This window comes from Chiloscyllium punctatum, chromosome 38, assembly GCF_047496795.1.
Source record: "Chiloscyllium punctatum isolate Juve2018m chromosome 38, sChiPun1.3, whole genome shotgun sequence".
NCBI lineage: Eukaryota > Metazoa > Chordata > Chondrichthyes > Orectolobiformes > Hemiscylliidae > Chiloscyllium > Chiloscyllium punctatum.
In genome coordinates, this window is record NC_092776.1 from 24,087,544 (window position 1) to 24,108,329 (window position 20,786).

The 20,786-nt window shown below is 37.8% G+C and overlaps 1 protein-coding gene across 6 annotated transcripts in view; it reads right to left on the minus strand.

Annotated features, from left to right (window-relative positions):
* The window catches only part of nhlrc2 (NHL repeat containing 2), a 93,267-nt gene that overhangs the window by 4,475 nt on the left and 68,006 nt on the right, over positions 1-20,786 (minus strand). For all 6 annotated transcript variants that reach the window (XM_072557378.1, XM_072557377.1, XM_072557376.1 and 3 more), the window contains 3 exons: positions 10,899-11,021; positions 9,979-10,188; positions 6,331-6,538 (listed from right to left, as the gene is read on the minus strand). In XM_072557378.1, coding sequence (XP_072413479.1) covers positions 6,331-6,538; positions 9,979-10,188; positions 10,899-11,021 — 541 coding nt within the window. The remainder of the gene's footprint in view (positions 1-6,330; positions 6,539-9,978; positions 10,189-10,898; positions 11,022-20,786) is intronic.

Below are 20,786 nucleotides of genomic sequence, written 5' to 3' on the forward strand. Positions count from 1 at the left end.
CCAACTCCTATACTTAATGTACTGACCAATAAAGGAAAGCTTACCAAACACCTTCTTCACTATCCTATCTACCGGTGACTCCACTTTCAAGGAACTATGAACCTGCACTCCAAGTCTCTTTGTTCAGCAACACTACCTAGGACCTTATCATTAAGTTTACCAGTCCTGCTCTGGTTTGCTTTTCCAAAATGCAGCACATCACATTTATCTGAATTAAACTCCATCTGCCACTCCTCAGCACATTGGCCTATCTGATCAAGATCCCGTTGTACACTGAGGTAACCTTCTTCGCTGTCCACTACATCTCCAATTTTGGTGTCATCTGCAAACTTACTAACTATACCTCCTTTTTTCACATCCAAATCATATATATAAATGACAAAACGTTGTCCACCCATCACTTATGCTTGCGGCACACCACAGGTCACAAGCCTCCAGTCTGAAAGACAACCCTCCAACACCACCATCTGTATTCTACATCAATATAAAAGCTATATAGGTAATAAATGTATTGCCTATATTCCATTTTAATGAACACTAAATATATTGATTTCAATATTCTGAAACTTGTAAAGTGCTTAAAATTAGGTTAGGATGAGGAGAAATTGTTTTAGTTAGAGGACTATGAAACTTTGGAATTCAGGAAAATGCAGAGCTGTACAAAGTTAAAAATCACACAACACCAGTTGAAGAGGTTTATTTGGAAGCACTAGCTTTTGGAGTGCTACTCCTTCATCAGGTGATTGTGGAGTATAAGATCATAAGGCACAGAATTTATAGCAAAAAAGTTTACAGTGTGATGTATCTGAAATTATATATTGAAAAAGACCTGGATTAAGTCTGTCATCTTTTAGAATGAACATGTTGGTTTAAATTCTTTTATATGTAAATTGCAGAATGTTTTAAAGTTGCATTCTCAAGTGAACTTTAACAATTGGTGTCATGTTCGCCCAGATAGTGCATTTAAGGTGTGAGGTGCCCTGTGTGAGATTGTCTGTACCACAATGGTCAGACTGATTCTAATTTAAAAAAACGGATTTACAGAATCTTACATGGATTCATACAGTTTTTGAGCAAAATAAAATGTAATTCTGAAAGTACAAATTCACCCCACAAACTCATGCCTGTGTGTGTGTGTGTGTGTGTGCGTGTGTGAGAGAGAGAGAGAGAGAGAGGTGGGGGTTATGAGTATCTGTGAGATTGTGTGTATACGTGTGTGAGTGTAAAGGGGTATAAAATCTGTGAGAGGGTGCATGTGTGCGTGACAGTGTGGGAGTGTATGTGTGAGCGTATGAGAGAGAGTCTGCGTGAATATATGGGTCTGTAGAAGTGTCTGTCTGTCTATGTGTGTGCGTGCGTGTGTCTGTGTCTGTGTGGGTGTGTGTATGATGCAGTGGGGTTACCTGTAGTGTGACATGAACCAAGGTCCCGGTTGAGGCTATCCCCATGGGTACCGAACTTGGCTATCGACCTCTGCTTGGCCACTTTCCGTTGTTGCCTGTCCCGAAGTCTACCTTGCAGGATGGTCACCCGAAGGTCCGAGGTCAAATGTCCTGGACCACTGAAGTGTTCTCTAACTGAGAAGGAGAACACTTCCCTCAGTCGGAGAACACTTCATTGGTCCAGGACATTCGACCTCAGACTTTCGGGTGCCCGTCCTTCAATGTGGACTTCAGTACAGGCAACAACGCAAAGTGACCGAGCAGATGCTGATAGCCAAGCTCAGTACCCATGGGGATGGCCTCAACCGGGACCTTGGGTTTCATGTCACACAACAGGTGACCCCACTGCACTACACACACACAAACCCTCTTTTGTATACTCACACATACACTCCAACGCACACATGCACCCTCTCACAGACTTATACCCCTTTACATTCACACTCACATACACACTCACTCTCAAACACTCATAACCATCCCATATACACACACACGTTTGATGGGTGAATTTGTACTTGCAGAATTAATTCTATTTTGCTCAAAAACTGCATGAATCCATGTGAGATTCCATAAATCTGTTTTTTAGATTAGAATCAGTCTGAACATTGTGGCACAGACAGTTTCACACAGTGCATTATCTGGGCCAACATGACAAAAATTATTAAAGTTCACTTGAGAATGTAACTTTAAAAAAATTCTGCGATTTACATATGGAAGAACTGAAACCAACATATTCATTCTAAAAGATGAGAGACTTGACAAACAATCCAGGTCTTTTTCAATGTATAGTTTCAGTTACTTCACACTGTAAACTTTTGCTATAAATTCTGTGCCTTACGATCTTATACTCCACAACCACCTGATGAAGGAGCAGCGCTCTGAAAGCTAGTGCTTCCAATTAAACCTGTTGGACTATAACCTGGGGTTGTATGATTTTTAACTTTGTACACTCCAGTCCAACACTGACTTCTCCAAATCATGTAGAGCTGTGGAGAGTTAGTATTTGAATATGTTTAAGATAGAGATTGGTATATTTTTGATTATTGATGGTATTTTGGGAGAGATAGGAACAAGAGTAAGCCACTCTACCCTTTAAGTCTGCTCTGCCATTCAATAAAAGCATGACTCACCTGATTTTAATCTCAACTTTGCATTCCTGCATATCCTTGACAATCTGCCATCCACTTGGTAATCAGCAATTTACCTACCTTTGCCTTAAAATATTTAAAGATTCTGCAATCACTACTTTTTAAGAAAGAGAATTACAAAACTCTCAAACTCAGAAAAAAAAAGTTTCCCTTTCTCTGTTTTTAATGGGCACCCCCTTATTTTTAAACTATGACCCCTAGTTCTAGATTCTTCCACAAGATTTCAGATTCACCTGGTCAAGTTGCGTCAGGATACTGTGTTTTTTCAATTAATGTGTTTTCACCATGACTCTTCTTAACTCCAAAACATACAGGCCTAGTCTGGCTTGCCTTTCCTCATAGGACAATCTGCTCATTCCAGGTATTAGTCCAGGAGACTTTCTCTGAATGGCTTCCAATGCATTACAATCCTTTTTTAAACATGACAACCAGCACTGTACAGATGCTTCTCACCAATGACCTGCATAACTGACCGGGGATGGGGTGGGTAAAAGGCATTGAGGTGTTTGAACATTCATAATTGTATTGAATGATGTGGCAGGTTCAAAGGGCTGAATGGCCTACTCCTGATCCCATGTTCCAATGATTAGCCAGAGAATAATAAATTATCTTGTACTGAAGGAGAGGAGGAAAGAAATGAATGACTAGCTCATCCATTTGTAGAATAATGTCTGAACTGAAGGGAAGCCTTCAAAGATCATAATTTCACCTGCAAATAAAGTAAGAGAAAAAAGGAATATGGAAATTTATGGAACAAACCCTAATTCCAGTTGAACTGAAAGAAAAGGAGCAAATATATGAGCAAAACAGGACAAAACAGCAAAACTTGACTGTAGGAAGTATTATTATTAGACAAATGAGCCAGAGAAATGAACTCTAATCTCATAACAACAGCTGGGGAATTTAAGTTTGTTTTAATCGAATAAATGTGAAAAGAAATGCTAGAATTGATGATAATGACCATGACATTTCAGAATTTTTGTAGAAGTCCAGGTGGTTCACTAATATCCTTTAGGGAAAGAAGTCTGCCATCCTTATCTATATGGTCTGTATGTGACACGACAACCACAACAATGTGATGTACTTGCCTAACAAGCCACGCAGCTGTTTAGAGATAAGCAATAAACTTTGGCCATATCAATGACACCAACATCCTATGGATGAATAAAACTCTCCATAAAGAGTTTTAAATTTCAGAATCACTCATCAATTCTTCCTACATTTACTTCAACACTAGAGTTCTTTGAGAAAGAAACTGGGCAAAATGTCCTGAGCTTTTTCAGATTTTCTCTGTGTGACAAAACACTATATTACAAATTTCTTTTAGATGCAGACTACTTCATGATTCTCAGTCTTGATTTCTTGGCTGATCTGCATTCTTTGGTGTGGTTAATTATACTATCCTTTGCCAATCCCTTCCTCTGTTGTCCAACTCACTTTTATCCAGTTGATTGTTGCCTAAGCATTTCCAATAGTGATTCTCTTTCTGCTCTGCATCATTTTTTCCAAGTTCCTCCAGGGATCTTTCCTTCGTTCCTCCTTATACCCAAATATATCTGCTTCACAATGACTTTATACAGACAAACAACCAGCTTCCAACTGTATGCTAATGACACTTGATTCAACTCCTCCATTACCTCTTTTACTCCTTCACTGATTCTGGGATATCAGGTTCTTTGATATTTAGCCTCGGTAGAATTGCAATGATCGACATCATATATTTTGTACCCATTCCATGACTCCCAAACAATGGTCAACCACATTAGCATGCAGATTATAACTAAAATGCCTGTTAGAATTATGTCTTATTAATGTCCAAATAATGTTTCAATGTCTAAGCCAAGTGATTTTCTACTTTAGCAACACAAACAAATTTTTAAATAACTATACATTTGACCTAAGTTCTGACACACAATTTCCAGAGTTACCACAGAATGTGTATCATGGCTGTTACCATTATACAAGTTTTTTTTGTATCAGTTTCTTAACTTCTTGCTAACTACTTTTAATTTCCGTAGATACAAAATACCTGAAGTGATATCCTGTTCTAATCTTCTATGACTCTTCAAAAGGAATAATACTTTAATTTTTGAAGACTAACTCAACTTTGTCTTTTGTAATATTAAGGTACAAAGTAGTTCTGCATATTCAGGAAGACTTTGCATGATGGAAGCAGATAAACTGACACCTTGGAATTTGAAGTTCCCTTGTTCGCTGCTAATGCTGAGATTTTGAAGCATAAAATGGGGCATGATTGTCAAGCTATGGGCGAATTCAATGTCCTTTCCTTCACTGATTTTATACTTTGATCTACTTTGATTACTGAGTTCTGTGATTGGACACAATGCTGATTGTGCTGATTGAACTTCTTTTTAGGTCTGAACTCAACTTCAACACTGATGTATGTGCAAACTATTTCAGTCGAAACAGAAAATAATGCAATTTTTTCACAGTCAAATGAATAGTTATTCCACAAAGGGCTAGCGAATCTTCCTGAAATTTTAGAACAAAAGATTTGTCCCGACATAATTTATTACGTCTCAAAACAAAAATTAACAAATGCAATATTTAATCCTAAAAACTGATCAATGGGGCACACATTTAGATTAGATTAGATTACCTACAGTATGGAAATAGACCCTTTGGTCCAACAAGTCCACACTGACCCTCCAAAGAGTAACCCATTCCCCTATCCTATATTTACCTCTGACTAATGCACCTAACTCAATGGGCATTTTAGCATGGCCAATCCACCTGACCAGCACTTCTTTTGGATTGTGGGAGGAAACCGGAGCACCTGGAGGAAACCCACACAGACACGGGGAGAATGTGCAAACTCCACACAGACAGTTGCCAGAGGTGGGAATTGAATCTGGGTCCCTGATACTGTGAAGCAGCAGTGCTAACCTTATTTACTTGTTTAGAAAATAAATTGTACAGTTACTTTGTGGGCGGCACGGTGGCACATTGGTTAGCACTGCTGCCTCACAGCGCCAAGAGACCCGGGTTTAGTTCCCTCCTCAGGCGACTCTCTGTGTGGAGTTTGCACATTCTCCTTGTGTCTGCGTGGGTTTCCTCCGGGTGCTCCGGTTTCCTCCCACAATCCAAAAGAAGTGCTGGTCAGGTGAATTGGCCATGCTAAATTGCCCGTAGTGTTAGGTGAAGGGGTAAAGGTAGGAGAATGGGTTTGGGTGGGTTACGCTTCGGCGGGTCGGTCTGGACTTGTTGGGCCGAAGGGCCTGTTTCCACACTGTAAGTAATCTAATCTAATCTAAAATATTATAGCATTTGTAATAGTCAAACAATACAGAATCAGACCCTTTGGCTCAACTCGTCCATGCCGACCATAATCCCAAACTAAACTAGTCCCACCTGCCTATGTTTGACCCATATCCCCCCAAACATTTCTTATTAATGTACTTATCCAAATGTCTTTTACATGTTGTAACTTTACCTGCATCCACCACTTCCCCGGAAGTTCATTTCATCTTTCACCTTAAAAATATGCCTTCTTGTTTTGAAATCTCCAACTCTAAAGAAAAGACACTTGCCATTCACGTTATCTATGGCCCTCATGATTTTATAAATCTCTATGAGATCATCCTATGCTTCAGTTAAAAAGGTCCTAGTCTATCCAGCCTCTCCTTATAACTCAAACCTTCCATTCCAGGCAACATCCTGGTAGATCTCTTCTGAGCCTTCTCCTGTTTAATGTATTCATTTAAAATATACGTTACCTTCTGCAAAGAGTGCCCAGTAACTGGGTGCTCCTTCTGTGAGTTCTGCTCCTTCTGGTAGATCAATCTTCAGGCAGAACTGCACAGTCTGACCACATGACACAACTAATGGAACCATTTGCAATGAATGCGCAGATTTTGGTAACCTAGAAATTTTCGGTTTTGTAGATTTGGAAGCATCCACAGCAACTGCAGCAGTGATTGCCAACTGTATAAAAATGAAACAAAAAATCCACAAGTATCACACTATTTTACATTAAGGTCTGTAATTTGATTGTCAAGAGTAATTTAACATTTCGTTATTTTATCACACATTTGTTGCTGGGCACAGTATTGAGAGGCTTTGACATTGAATTTTTTAAAAACAAGCAAATGGGAACAGAACAAGAACTCATTGTGGATTTGGGAAGTAAGAAATGGTGACTTCTTAACTAGGGACTCATGAAATGTTAATTCTAGTTTCAGGAATTTATACATGCCTGGTCTCAGAAATTAGGATATGTCAAACCTCTAAACTCTGGAAAAAAAGGCCCACATAGGAATTCTCCAGAAAGAAGACAGAAGAAATGTTGTGTCAGGAAGAATCCTGGTGAAGCAAGCAGGAAGATATCAGTCAAAGATCTCTCCTAAGCAAAGTACAACAATTTCAGATGCATGACCTGAAGGATAATTATATGATTTCATTGAAATTATTTTGTTTAAAATTTTCAATAAGAAAGTGCTGGATTTAATGCAAGACTATGTTAATCATATTTCTCGGTCTCTGAGCACAAGAGGCTAAAATCACCTATAGCTCATTTTAGAGTGAGTGATAAGTTGGGACTGGATATTGTTGGCTGATGAATGATAAATACATGGAGGTTTTGAACTCAGATTGAGTGAAAAACAAAGCAGCAAAACGGAGTGAAATTCTGGGAGGAAAAAATGCGTTGTTGAGTGAATATTTTGATCTAGTGTTGAAGTAATTGATGGCCTGAAGTGAAAGAAGGGCCATGCAGTCAGAAGTGATGGAAATAATTTTAAGGATAAGTAATAGTGGTCAATTTTCACCTGCTGCCAGCCAGAAAGCTGGAGCTGTTCCTTTTTGAATCCATCAAAGAGAGATTTTGGACATTTACTCTTTAATTCAAGTCAAAACCAGGGAGATTTAAGGTCATGATGCACTGATGCTCAAATCCAAGATGAAGAAAAATTGTCAAGTTGGGAAATAGATTTTGGACTAGGTGGAAGACTAAAGTAGGCAGTCAGTCTGATTTGAAACGACTGGTAGGAGCGTCAAAGATGGGATTAGATGTGTGCCAATGCTGACTGCAGAAGCAAGAAGAAAGCAGTGTTGCTAAATTTTAAATGGAGGACACTAAATGTGATTCGGGCTCAGTAACAAAATGCAAGAGACACTACCAAAAGCAGTAGGGTACTTTCATGCACAATTTTGAAAGTGATTTAAGCTTTTAAATAGGTTTACATTGCCGATGACATTTTGAATTCTGTGCTTATCATTAATATAAAGAACACCTAATCTACATGAATTAAAAAAGTTTGAATGCAAAGCGTATGTCCAGAATTTGATAGATACATTTAAGATGAGAGACACTGAAAGAGATCAAACTATTAACCCACAGACAGATGAATCACAGATTGTGTAATGTCTGATCAAATAACAACATGTATTTTCAGTTCAAGAAAAAGTTGACGTTTTCTACCAAGCACAAAGGAAAATTTCCATGTACCAGGAAGACATCTACTTATTAGATCATATTTTGGGATATTCTCTTTCTCCCTCTCATTGGAATTAGCTAAACTCCTTTATTTTAAGATTAAAAAGATTTGAAATAACAGCCTGCAATTTAGGTGGAGTTTTTTTTCCCAATCGTTTAGTTTTCTTTTGATTTCTTAGATATGGCTTCTGCACAGTTGAGAGTTCTGATCCTCGCTTTGATTACTGGATCAGGGTAATTGTATATTTTATTGGGATCACTTTTCTCCTGCCAATCTGATGGAGCTAATCGTCATCATACTTTTAGTCTGCCCACTTTCACAAAATGCACTTCAGCAATCCAAAGGTGGTCCCTATTGTGACCAGTTCCATTTCTATGCTGTCAGAACCAGTACTCAGTAAACACTAACATTCTGGGGACAACCCAAGGAGGTTGTTACTGTCAAGTCCCACTGCTGATTACTACACTGACTGTTCCAAAATATCAGTTACATTCAATTTTGCCTAGAAACAAGGGTAGGGCTTGTTTGAAGGTTTTCAATAGCTCACTTAACACAGTTCAAAGGTCACTGGAGATAAATTCTGTCATCATAATTAGTCAAAAAAGATAGATATAGAAGCAAACCTCATGCAGAAAAAAAACTATTTAGCTGGTCTTCTAAAAAGGCAACTGAACAACAATGAATCTATATAGTAGGGGACTCTGTAAGAAGTCACGAGCAGTTAGATAGTTCTGTGCTTTTTGAATTCATCAAGAAGCTATAGGAATTAGTAGGCAGCTATGGAATCAGGAATCTGGGCTTCAGAAAAATGCTGCGAGCACTGAGGCGGTATGCTATTAATAGTTCAATACAGCAGATATTGGGGTTTGAACCTTCACAAGTAATAACTGCTTGGTATAACATAGCAAGATTGAAGCACAAAAGACCGAATCCAAGGAAGTGTGCTTCCAGGAAAGGAATGTAAACCACCAGAAATAGAGAAATCATTAAGGCAGTCTGTGATAGAATAATTCTGAGGATGCTTCATGTCTATGTCATCAAAAGGGAAGATTCCTAATCCCTTGAGATGTTCCAATGAGATTCGATTACCCACAGTGCCACTAATATATAGAGCAGGAAGATTGCTAAAAAATCCATAGGATACAAGGGGTAGCATGGTGACTCAGGGAGGTTAGCACTACAGCCTCAAAGCGCCAAGGACCCAAGTTTGATTCCACCCTTGGGCAACTGTCTGTGTGGAGTTTGCATGTTCTCCCAGTGTTTGCGTGGGTTTCCTTCGGGTGCTCCTGTTTCCTCCCACAGTCCAAATATGCATAGTTTATGTGGATTGGCCATGCTAAAATTGCCCATAATGTCCACGGATGTGAAGGCTAGGTGGGTTAGTCATGGGAAATGCAAGATGACAGGGATAGGGTAGAGGGGTGGGTGTTGGTGGAATGTTCTTTGGAGGGTCAGTGTTAACTTGATTGGCTGAATAGCCTGCTTCGACTCTGTAGGGATTCCATGATTTATTTATTGCTTTTGCTGTTTGATATTTTCTGTGGGGTGTTCAATCATAGTTTATATGTTATTCATATTTGTCTCATATTAATCTTGGGATGTCAGAATATAAATTCTATTTGGCATGGCACAATTTAAATCTTGTTATCTCAATAATATTTCCATGTTCGTTTGAGTAGGTTTTATTTGTACTAGACTTGCTAGTCTTTGTTGACTAAACAAACCTGGCTGACTTGCTTTTTGTACAAATCTAGATATCTGTATAATTAGCCATATTACTACTCTGGTTAAATAAAAAAGAATGTGAGGGAATGGGACTAAAGAGAGATTGGTGCATCCCTCCAACCTTAATCTAACACTGCAAAATTGTTTAATTACAAACTTATGTTACATTATTTACTGTAATTGGTGAAAGAAAATGTAACTTACCACATAGACTGTCTGCATTTCCAAATCAAGCACTTTGACCATGTGATTGTTTGTGTCCACCACATATAGCACATCCCCATGTTCACCAACACATACACCTCCTGGTTCATTGAATGTAACTTGATTGAATTTAGCACCAATTACATTGTCTGGTTTGCCAGTTCCTGCTAGTGTAGTACATTGTTTTGTTTTCGGGTCTATTACTTTGATCTGAGAAACAAGTAAATATTTCAGTCCCATAGTAAATGGAAACAGATGTACAATCAGAATGTTAAAGACAGCTTTAATTCTCTTAATAAGATATTTCATAGCTTAAAATAATCACACCAAGTATGGGAATGCTAAGGACCCAACATTCTAAAAAAGTGCCCTTCCAAAATATATCCATGAAAGTTGGTGTGCTACATTTAAAATACCAATTATGAATATTTGAGATATTTGTGAACATAACAGATGACAATAAAAATACTTCTACAGTTCTTTAATAGGAGACATGTTTAATGTAGGCAGTTAAAATCATATACAGTCAGTAATAAATCCATAGTCTGTGATAATTTGTTTTCAAGATATTAAACCTATTTGATTTGCCCTATTTCTTAATCTCATGAATTAGGTATTTACATTTCCCTTTTTACTTGGCATTAATATTGCTTTCCCTATTGAATTAGAAATGCAAATTCAGATTATCAGTGAGAGCATAAATTAAACTAAGAAATATATTACATTTAGAATTATTTTCATTTTATAGATAAAGTTAAGTGATTTCATATAGATATAGTTCCCATTTATAAGGCACTAATTAGTTGCTCTGTTTCAATCTAAATAGCTTAATCACAGCTGAACTTATCTCTCAAGTTTGAAAACAAATATTGAAACAAAGTAATTGTTATTTTAGTTATAAGACAAAAAAAATCAGTTACCTTGTGATTATAAGAGTCTGCTACATACAGCAGACTCCTCTTTTCATTCCAAGCCACTCCAAGAGGGTGCTGTAACTTTGCATTTATTCCAATACCATCCAGGTCTCCAAAAGCAAATAGATTCTGCAAAATTATATTTAAAAAAAATATTTTACATGGCAGTTAATGGCTTAAAATTGGTGGAAAGATCTGGACTTCCACCAGTTTAAAAGTGATGCAACATAACGCAATTGCAGGGACAAAAGACGACACCCGAAAAGTAATTCTTCTGGCAGATCCAAGTGTTACTTTGAGGCCTGGGCACATCCTAATGAGGGCCTTAACTCAGGTCTTGGGTCCCTAAGAAAAAGTGGGCTCTCTCCAGCAGGACAAATACAGACCTCCTCAGATTTTCCCCAGGATGAATGCATTGTAGCCAGTAAATGACATCAAAAGTGGAAGTTTAAATTAAAGGCCATGTGGTGTGCATAAGTAAATCTGTTCTCCTTCCCACCCCAAGGAACTCTGATGGTCATTGCAGGAGCCAACTAAACATTCTTTCATCTTTATTCGCACATTCCTTAAAATTCCACAGTTTTATGGTACTTACTGACGGTTCATGAGTGGCAAGTAGAAATTCAATTTTGGAGATTATCCAGCTGCTTGTGGAAGCTGCTTTTATGAAATTATTAAAATAAAGTTTTGACCAATTATGAATTATATTTTAACATTGACAGAACAACCTCAGTTATCCAAACATCAATTATCCAAACAAGATCTCAAGGTCCCATAAAAACGCTATCCGAATTCTCAGTTATACGAACAAAATACTCCCCGCTTGTCTCGTCTGGATAATCGAGGTTGTTCTGTATAAGCTCCTCCAATCCTTTTAACCTCTACCTTACCATTACAATTTGTAGTCTTTTTATTGAGATGGGGACAGACAAAAACTCTGCTCGGAGGCTGAGCAAATTGCAAGAGTGAGCTTTAAGGTACTTCTTAAAATTTTTTTTCTTTCTACATTGCTTTACACTAAACTGTCTTCAATTATCAAATTTAGTTTTAAGCTTCAGAGACAAGTTCCTTTCAAAGTATTTACAAAATCATCTACTAAGAATACATTACCTTAGATCTGATATCTTTGTGATATATTTACAATAGTTTTCCATCCTATACCTGAAATAGACCTGAGCAATGACTTTCCAGGTCTAGACTTATGACTGAATCAGTACCAAGTGTAAAACATTAACAGTACACTGCAAGGTAAACTTTTCACACCACTTTAGCATGACAGCATAAGAGAGTATCATCAACCACCTTTTGTTCACTGTAATCAACATCCTAGACCTTGAGAAGAAATGAGACTGCAATTGTAATCATATCAGGCCACTTTCAGCACTGATTTTGAACAAACTTGTACTAAGTTAAAACAGGCAGTTTGACAATTTTATATTCTTAAGTGTCCATAGATAAACGCATCCATAAAAATGAGTGAAGATTGCTCACTAACAGGACATTTAATTTAGTCTCAAAACATATTTAAAACTAACAGGAGACAAAGTTAACTAGACTTCAGTTATTCTGTCGATAAGTTTAATTCTAACTGATTAGCACTAAAATTAAAATAAAAACATTTAGAAATTATAAGGTGTAACATGACTATGTGAAATTGAAATGATTGTCAAAGCTATTGAATATTTACATTTAAATAATTATTCACCATATTAAGTTCTAAAATAAAACAAAACCTAAGATTCTGACAGAACTCATAGCAAGCAACTGTACATAAGATTTTAAATAAGTTCTTATCCACAGTATAATAATTTATTTCTTCAGTTAAAGTATTCAAGAGAACAATCTTTGAATTAATTTTAAAATGAGATCTACTGTATAATGGATAAATTAGGACAAGATAGAAGAAATTATTTTCTAGAGATGGTTAGATGTACAACTCTCTACAATGGAGTCCCTAAACCCTGATGATGAAATTTGATAGATCCTTGAATATTCAAGCAGGCAAAGAATAGAAGACACAACTGGAATTCATAATGGCATAGACTTGATAAGTAAAGGGCCAGTCTTAAAAACAATTATGATGAGCTACAATATTTACCAAGTTACCTGGCTTCAGTTTTTACCTTTCAAACACTAGCCTGTAACAGTGGGTTAAATTACAGAGGCTAATTTTCAGTGAATTCCACTTATGTCGAGGCTTACAGGGTTGAATTTTATTAAAAATTATTTAAGTGTCAATTTTGGGAAATTTCATGGAGGATGGGGTCGGGGAGTCCAGAACTAGAGGGCATAGGTTTAGGGTGAGAGGGGAAAAATATAAAAGATACCTAAGGGGCAATTTTTTCACACAGAGGTTGGTACAGGTATGGAATGAGCTGCCAGAGGAAGTGGTAGAGGCTGGTACAATTGCAACATTTAAGAGGCATTTGGATGGGTATATGAATAGGAAGAGTTTGGCAGGATATGGGTTGGGTGCTGGCATGTGGGACTAGATTGGGTTGGGATATCTGATCAGTATGGACAAGTTGGACCGAAGGGTCTGTTTCCATGCTGTACATCTCTATGACTCCATGTCCCTCTATGGGCCCTCGCAAGTTTTCTACACAGCTCACCTATTATGCATACACCATGCCTCTATGGTGCTGAACTCCACTATTGTATGCTCACCAGCAGAAATATTGCCAGTGCTGGGACTTCCTGTGATTTCTCACACCAGCACCATATTTGCAGTCCAGCTGCTGAACAACTCAATCTACCAACCAGAGATAGCCCTTCACACTCTGCAAAGAGAGGGGGAAATGAAAAAGAAAATTTTCTGAGGGTACATAGGTGACATTTCACTCCAAATACAAGCTCAATTGTCTGACTTACTGTAATTGAAACTGCAGCTACATGACACAAGTATTACATGCTGCACATTCTTCGTACCATATCAAACTTAGAACCCTGTCAAAAGCAGTGCGACTCTTTTACTAATATCCAGGGCAGCATAACATCTTTTCTATGTTCACTGTGGGAGAATCACAGGCTGGAATGCCTTCAAACAAATGAAAACATTAAATCTTTTTAAACAACAGTGCAAGTGAAGGATAAAAAAGCCCAAAAAGCAGCATTTGCTTCTGGGAAGAAAGAAGGACTCTCCAAGGCTTTTGGGTAACAACAAATTTACAGTCAACAAATGCATCCATCTCACATCTACTAGCACTAGATGTCAATTAAGTCCTGTCTGTCTCGTTGCATCCAACAGTGAAGCAATCTATCGTGGTGAAGGTGATGTTCTTCCAACTCAATTTTCCCCGGAAGACTTTTGCTGCTCTCCCAGCTTTTCAGCATCTGTCTCATTCTCTGTTTGCCTGGTCCAGTTATGCAGAGCATAGCTTGTTAGGATTATTCAACATGCTAGGGAATAAACTGCAAGATCCCTAGACAAATTGAAGAATCAGAACCTCACTTTCTGGAGGCCCATAATCTGCATTGTATCAACACTTGACCTCAGTCAGGGATCGGGTAATGGCATCATCAGACATGGATGCCGAGGGCAGCCCTTGTCTCCCACAAACCACTCTTGTTAGGAACAGGAGAGTTCCTCAGGAGAGGCATCGTGGCAGCTTCCAGGATACCTGGTGCACACTAAGATGTAGTGAACCAATCATAGAATCCAGACAGTGTGGAAACAGGCCATTTGGCCCAACAAGTCCATACCGACCCTCTGAAGAGTAACCCACCCAGACCCATTCCCTTACCCTATTACTTTACATTTCCCCTGATTAATGTACCTAACCTACACATCTCTGAAACTATGGGCAATGTAGCATGGCCAATTCACTTCACCTGCACATCTTTGGACTGTGGGCGGAAACCGGAGCGCTCGGAGAAAACCCACGCAGACACATATGGAGAATGTGAAAACGCCTCGTACAGTTGTTGAATGGAAGACTTCTCGATTACTAAAATCTATTACGTTACATTGCTCTCAATGCAACACGTGTTGAGATTATAGCCCCCTGCATCTACGTTAGCGAAGCCAAATGCCCAGGCTGCAGCACTGACCTTATGGAAATGTGATGAAGCAGTGTGTTCTGGCACAAATTGCATAGATAACAGTCTTGATGCATTGCAGGTTGAAGACTGAGAGGTCCCACACTGATCCCCAGTGGATCCTGAGAAGCAGCCAGTTGAATAAAAACTTGTCTGTGTTTGCCAACACTATGAAGCACATGCACTAGACTGCCACAGACACAATCTTTGCAAATACTTCATGCAATTGGCTTCTTGCTACTCACTAATGAGATTCTCATCTTGTCGCTGAAATCTGGGATTGAAAATTGGACTTTTTTTTTCTTGACGCTGCAAATCTAATTTTTCCAATCTTGCCATTTCCTACTTTGTTCAGGGGTTATACCCATAGCTACTGTAAACTAAATAAGTTAGTTGGCTAAATGATTCCTTGAGAAAAGTGTAATTCAAAACAGTCTGCAACAGTAATAAAAGAGACAGCCTGGGAACTGCCTTACACACATGCATTCTTAAATAAGGTCTGGCAGAGTGATATTTTTAAGCACAAGGATCTTATGGTCATCAATTCAACATTCTGACATAGTCAAATTCAAATTTCAAGCTATAGTTAAATTGGTGAAGAAAAAGACTAATCTGAGGGTTAGCGCCTTTCATGAATCTGTGTCGTTAACTAGATTTTTCACTAATAGAAGACTATAAAACAAATTAGCAGCAAGACTGTGCAAATTAATTTTGAAAACTTAATCTAGCACTTATATAAAGATCAATGCAATATTTCAATCCAATAAACAGTCACTGTAGTTCAATATCCTGTGGTGAAGTTCTTCAATTTTGCTGTTAGCTTTCAGACTTCCACACTTGCCTTGACAATTATGTTTGGTTAATTTTAGACTCGTAATGGTTATGAAAGCAAATTGAGCCATCAAAATTATATTTCCATTGTATGTTTGTCCAGCTATGCTGGAACATCTAATAGGTGTGATGCTTAATGCAAGAAGGCAAGATTTTACTCATCCTTGATTGCTCTACCTTAAATGTGTGAAATTATCCACAGCATAGAATAGAAGGCACAAAATACCTCCTTGCTTTTTCCAAAAAAAAGAGAACGGATACTTATTTGCAGATGATTCTATAGAAATTTAGTTAGAAAAAGACTTGCCAAGGAGGATAGCTTGACAACCTAAATTATTGAAAAGGCCACAGCTATGTGAAGAATCAAGTCTTGATGGTTGATCTAATCTAATCATAATACATAATCTACTTGTCACAACTTGTGTATCCTGGTGGGTTCTGCCAGAGCAGCATAAAAAGGAATCTTTCCTTGCTTATCTCCTTCACAACTATGTCAACATCTGTCTAAACTTGTTTTGAGTTTGAAATGTTCCATGAATACCATGTTTGAAGGTAGAAACCTGTCATCAGGTTGAGAGGTGAGACAGAAGTTGCTGTTGTACATTACAGACTGCATTGTATTTCAAATAACCCTATGACATCAACATATTGGGTCAACAAAGATCACTGAGCAAGCAATTCAGATGCAGAAGCGCATTTGAAATGTAGAAATACAGCCATCAGATCAAGAATTTGGGTACAATGTTTTGCAAGAATTTTGCATTTTGGAGACGGATTTTAAAGAGGAGTCTGACTCCCGTGTTCAATAGCACAAATCGATTTTTATTTGGAGCTCCTTTACCACACGTGTGGGAGAGGCCAGAGATCGTTCTAAATCTGGCTTTCATCTGGGGCCTAGTTGCCTTCTTTATTATAACTCAGATTGGGATGTTAGTGAAACTTTAACTTTCCCAGTAAAGTACAGGACATTGAAGTTACAATGGTTACATAAAATATTGACATCAGTGTTTGCCACATCCCCTCTGACCTACACATCCAATTCTGTGAATACACGAACATCACCTGTCCTTGGGTTCCTAGGATTATTGACCACATTCCAATACGGATTATTATATCCATTCCTAGGTATTTGCCAGCTGCATTACGTACTTGCTTATTACTACTGACTTTTCAAATTGGTTATGAAATTCATATCCCTTGCTGATCTTAGTACAAAAGATTAGAAAGGATGTTAATTTTTACCAATTGTTATAATATTTGTAATTTCAGCTCTAACATAAAGTAACCAATAAAATTATACATAGTTAAACTTAATACTTTGACTAAGCTAACCATTTTGCAAACAGCTTCCCTCTTATCCTTAGTACCAAAATGGCCTAAATCTTATGATCATTGACCTAAGTAATAATGCCTGTTTTCCCAACTTTCTTCTGCCTACTTTTCCAATTTTTTTTAACCAATTGCTCATTGTCATGTCCAATTAACCTTTAATGATTAAACCTTAGTGGAATGTTTTGAAGATATCATTTTGACCCTATCACAATGTCCAACCTGTAATAAGTCCTTACATAAGCCCTGGGACCCTCCAACCACATGGCAGCAATGTGGCTTTCACCAGTTTCCTCATTTCCCCTCCCCCAACCTTATCCCAGATCCAATCTCTCAACACGGCACCTTCCTCATGACCTGTCCATCTTCTTTCCCACCTATCCGCTCCACCCTCCTCTCCGACCTGTCAACATTACCCCCACCTCCATCTACCTATTGCACTCTTAGCTACCTTTCCCCCAGCTCCACCCCCTCCCATTTAACTCTGTACCCCCGTGGCTCACAAACCTCATTCCTGATGAAGGGCTTTTGCCTGATACATTAATTCTCCTGCTCCTCAGATGCTGCCTGACCTGCTGTGCTTTTCCAGCACCCCACACTCTATTTACATTAGTATGTTCATTTTGTTCTATTATTGCAAGCTGATTATACATATGATAAAGTTTAAGATCGGCTCATGCTTAACTGGAGAAAGATTGTGGATGGACTTGAAAGATTTTCCAGCTGTTCTTTCATTTTTACCCATCTTGTGGATATTTCTTCAGTATTTTTCCATCTCAAATTGTAATTTTTGCCTTCTTCTCACCAAAACCAGCTTCTCTTGAATTATGTGAGAACGTCATATTATTTAAACTATGTTTGTGCGCTCTTCCAGGCCACATTAATCATTTTGTTAAGTAGGTGTACATGTCTGAAGACCTTGCTTCAGTGCAGTTTTGCCATGCATTCCTGCATGTTAATTACTTCGGATGTAACAACCATCACTGTGTTTTTACAATGGTTTCCCAAGATCATGTAATGTATTTTTAACTTCCAGGTGATCTTTGTGAAAGATCAAAAGTCTCTAGTGCGTGCCTGTGTATCCTTTTTACCTGGTATGTTGTTCCAAACAGTGGACAAATGAGCCAATTTAATTTCCTTTTAAAAAAAACTCACAGGACTTACATGTAAAGAACAAAGAAAATTACATCACAAGAACAGGCCCTTTGGCCCTCCAGGCCTGCGCTGATCCAACTCTTCTATCATCTATTTTCTAAGGATTTGTATTCCTCTGCTCCCTGCCCATTCATGTATCTGTTTAGATACATCTTAAATGACGCTATCATGCCGCCTCTACCACTTCCGTTGGCAATGCATTCCAGGCACCCACCACCCTCTGCGTAAAGAAGTTTCCATGCATATCTCTAAGAGAATATTGTTAGTTATCTAATTCTATCTACACTTTGATTTCATTGGATACATTCCATTTAACTACACCCAAGGTGAGTCATTCCAAAATCCATTTGATGAAGTGTTACTATTTTTTTCCTGTTACTATTCTTTTATTCTAAAAAATACCCCATTAATTACCATTATGATGATTCAGGAACCCTGGACAAACCTTACTGTACAGAGTATTAAGCAAAAGAAGCACGTTTTCATAACAGTTTTAAATGAGACAAACAATCATTATTGTCAAGAAGTGTGGCACTGGAAATCCACAGCAGGTCAGGCAATAATTATTATTACTGTGTGATTTCAAGCATTACCAAATTTCACTTGTTTGGTCTTTCTTAGAAAAAATACATACAATTTTCTCAAATGCGACTTGTCAGGTTATACTTGACTTTTCTCTTTTCAAAATTATTCTAAATTCAAACTGAACAACAACTGATTCAAGCTTCTTTTATGTACAGCCCTTGCAGTGTTGTTAGGCTAACAGGCTTCAATTAATTTCTTCCAAAATAATCTTTCACAACTTTTCCTGATACACATTAACACCACCTAGTCTGTTTCCATTGGGCTCTTGTTTAAAATTTAAATTTGTTTGACGTTTAACACTCAATTGAATTTCCCATTGCATATTTGAACATGTATCAAGTAATTTTATCAATCCCAATTTCAGAAAAGTCTTTACCTCCACAATATTTCCAGCTACCTTGTTATGTTTTTGAAATCTATTCAAACACAAAATCCACTGAGACTGGAAGAAGCCCAGTGGGTTAATAATATCCACAGGAATACATCTTACCATACAGAAGGGGTGTATGAGAAGATTTAAAACTGCCAGCGGGAATTAACTCTGCTGGTCTCAGAAGGGGCTGAGCCCAAGTCCCAAGGTGACATATGTCATACTTTCATGAATTCACTTTCTAAAAACTGTCAGAAAACCTTTTAATAATCTCAAACTGCATTTTAAATTTCTAAAAGAAAACATTTTCTAAGTAGGTACACAGACAAAACATTTCTCATTCCAAATTCAGAGTTCAAATTGGATGTCTTCCAAAAAGATATATCTGTTTTGAGAACAAGCTAAACCACTTTTTCCACAACATCTTTTCTACAGCAGCTTAAAAAAGACTTTTTAAAGTATACAATAAAATAAGATTTGAAAGTCTTGAATTTATGATACTTTTGGACTACTCCTTGTTTTAGTACTGATTTCAGTCAAATGTAAAGAATGTTCTTCTTTTTAACTATTATGGTAATTCTCTGTGATAACAATCCAATTTTCACAGCGGGTTTCTTTAACTTCACTTGGGGAAAAGGAACTTGTTGATCTCTTCTCTAACTGTACCCCTTTGTCCACAATTTCTAGCTCATAGGTGACATTACATCTTGGCTTTGTCTCAGTACACAGAGATGAAACTCGGTGGGGGGGGGGAAGGAGGAGGAGGAATGCTGCCAACAATATTTTTAAGGTTTTGCAAGGTGACAGTCTTTGCTGCTGTCAGTTCACAGATTTCTGTTAGACATGTTTTAATTTTTTTTTCACCATCAGTTTCAATATGAGTATCCAATTTTTTCAGTCACAATGTTGGGTTTATCACAGCCTCTTCTTCATATTGGGTAAATTGCTTTCCATAATTTTAATTACTACAGTTCGTTTGGGCAACTTTACGGTTTCCACTAAATCTTTAACCTTCTCTTCATGTTGCATGTGGTCCCTGGATGAAGTGATACACTCTCACAGAGTACAGGCTATCATAGGCTTCATGAGAGGGTTACATGTTGTGTATATGTTAACTCTCTCATCCCTGGCTAATTTCAATGCTTCCATTAGGTCTTTTAATTCTGCTACTAGGGCTGAGTAAATTTGAGCGATCTGTACTCCTACTTTCAAGTCTCCCTCAACGTCTACCACATCCCACACAATGCAGGGCGGTCCCTTATAATAATTTCTAGGTCCATCTATAAATAACTCCATCTCCTTCCAATAGTTTCTCAGCAATCCTGCCAATTACTCTCCATCATCAACTTCTCTCAGACATTCTGTTCCTCTCCCCTTGGTGTTTGTGGTGATCTGCTCAAATTGTTTACATTTGCACTTTCTTTCAGATTTATGCTCCTTAATTTAGTTTGCTTTCTTCCAGTTCTCCATTCACAGATCAATAACAATAAAATAGCATCATACATGGACTTAAAATTCTCTAGTTCCCTTTCTTCGGAATCTGCCTTAAGGATACTTTTTACGAAGTGTTCTAATCTTAAAGCCCT